We start from the raw sequence: 960 nt of genomic DNA, 5'->3' as shown, positions 1-960 counted from the left end.
ACCAAGAGGGGAATGGAAATGTATTTTTCTCTAGATAGAAGATATGCTCTACGCTCAGAGAAGATGGAAGATGGTGAAGGTCCACGTGTTTGGTCCGACCGTCTGATTGCTTTGCGTGTAGACCACTTAACACGAGGAATGAGTGAACAGAAGACATGCCTAACGAACTGAAGCTGTCTAGACACGGAGTGAGGCGTATTGCTCCTCTCCTGAATGACTAGCTTGAGAGAGCAAGGGCAGCTAGCTGATAAAAAGTAACGTCTTCGTATACACCCCTTTCGATGCAACTCGTGTATACACTTGACCTTTCTACAACCCCAAGGTGTATATACAGGGTTTGACCACCTCTATAGCTATGGAGTGAACTGCAAACTCGAAGGCTTGCGTGGTTAGGTTCTTTGCTTGGCGTATGTTGGTGCAAGTCCTCCGCCCCGATCCTCTTGTCTCCCTCGCCGTGCATCAGTCTATCTCCCCTCTCCTGTCTCCTTATCTTCTTCACTTACAGAGCAGTGCAGAATTCTCACTATGAACACTGCATAAAGACTTTCCTGAGATTATACTGGGCTCAATCCCGACGAGAAAATGACAGATTTCGACAGGACTATAGCAATAAGAACAGCAGCTCACCATGTTCTGCACATAGGCCAATGCCTTTAACAGGTTCAAACCATTCTTCTAGCAAGTGCCGATCTCTTCCTGAGAGAATCACGACCGTGTTCCTTCCGTCATTCACCAAGGCTTGTAAACAATCTTTCACATGCTGGGAGGGTGGTCTGCCTTGAGCGAAGAGATTCTCTCCTCCAGGGACGAAGGTGATCCGTCTACGGTCTGGAGCTAGGGTCCCCTCACAGTCAAAGAAAAAAATACGGTGCCGAGATGTTCGGAACGCCCGTAGAACTTCACCCGTATCAAGAAACCTATACAGAAGACAGACAGAGACACGTAGGCAAGCCATGAATG

General features: G+C 47.8%; 1 protein-coding gene across 1 annotated transcript in view; it reads right to left on the bottom strand.

Moving 5' to 3' along the window:
- The window catches only part of CSUI_007488 (trehalose-6-phosphate synthase domain-containing), a gene marked incomplete at its 3' end in the record, with an annotated part of 12450 nt that overhangs the window by 6934 nt on the left and 4556 nt on the right, over positions 1-960 (bottom strand). Inside the window, exon 6 of the mRNA XM_068067633.1 lies at positions 628-917. Coding sequence (XP_067920389.1) covers positions 628-917 — 290 coding nt within the window. The remainder of the gene's footprint in view (positions 1-627; positions 918-960) is intronic.

This window comes from Cystoisospora suis (assembly GCF_002600585.1).
Source record: "Cystoisospora suis strain Wien I chromosome Unknown contig_3954, whole genome shotgun sequence".
NCBI lineage: Eukaryota > Apicomplexa > Conoidasida > Eucoccidiorida > Sarcocystidae > Cystoisospora > Cystoisospora suis.
This window is presented reverse-complemented; position numbering and strand designations above follow the sequence as displayed.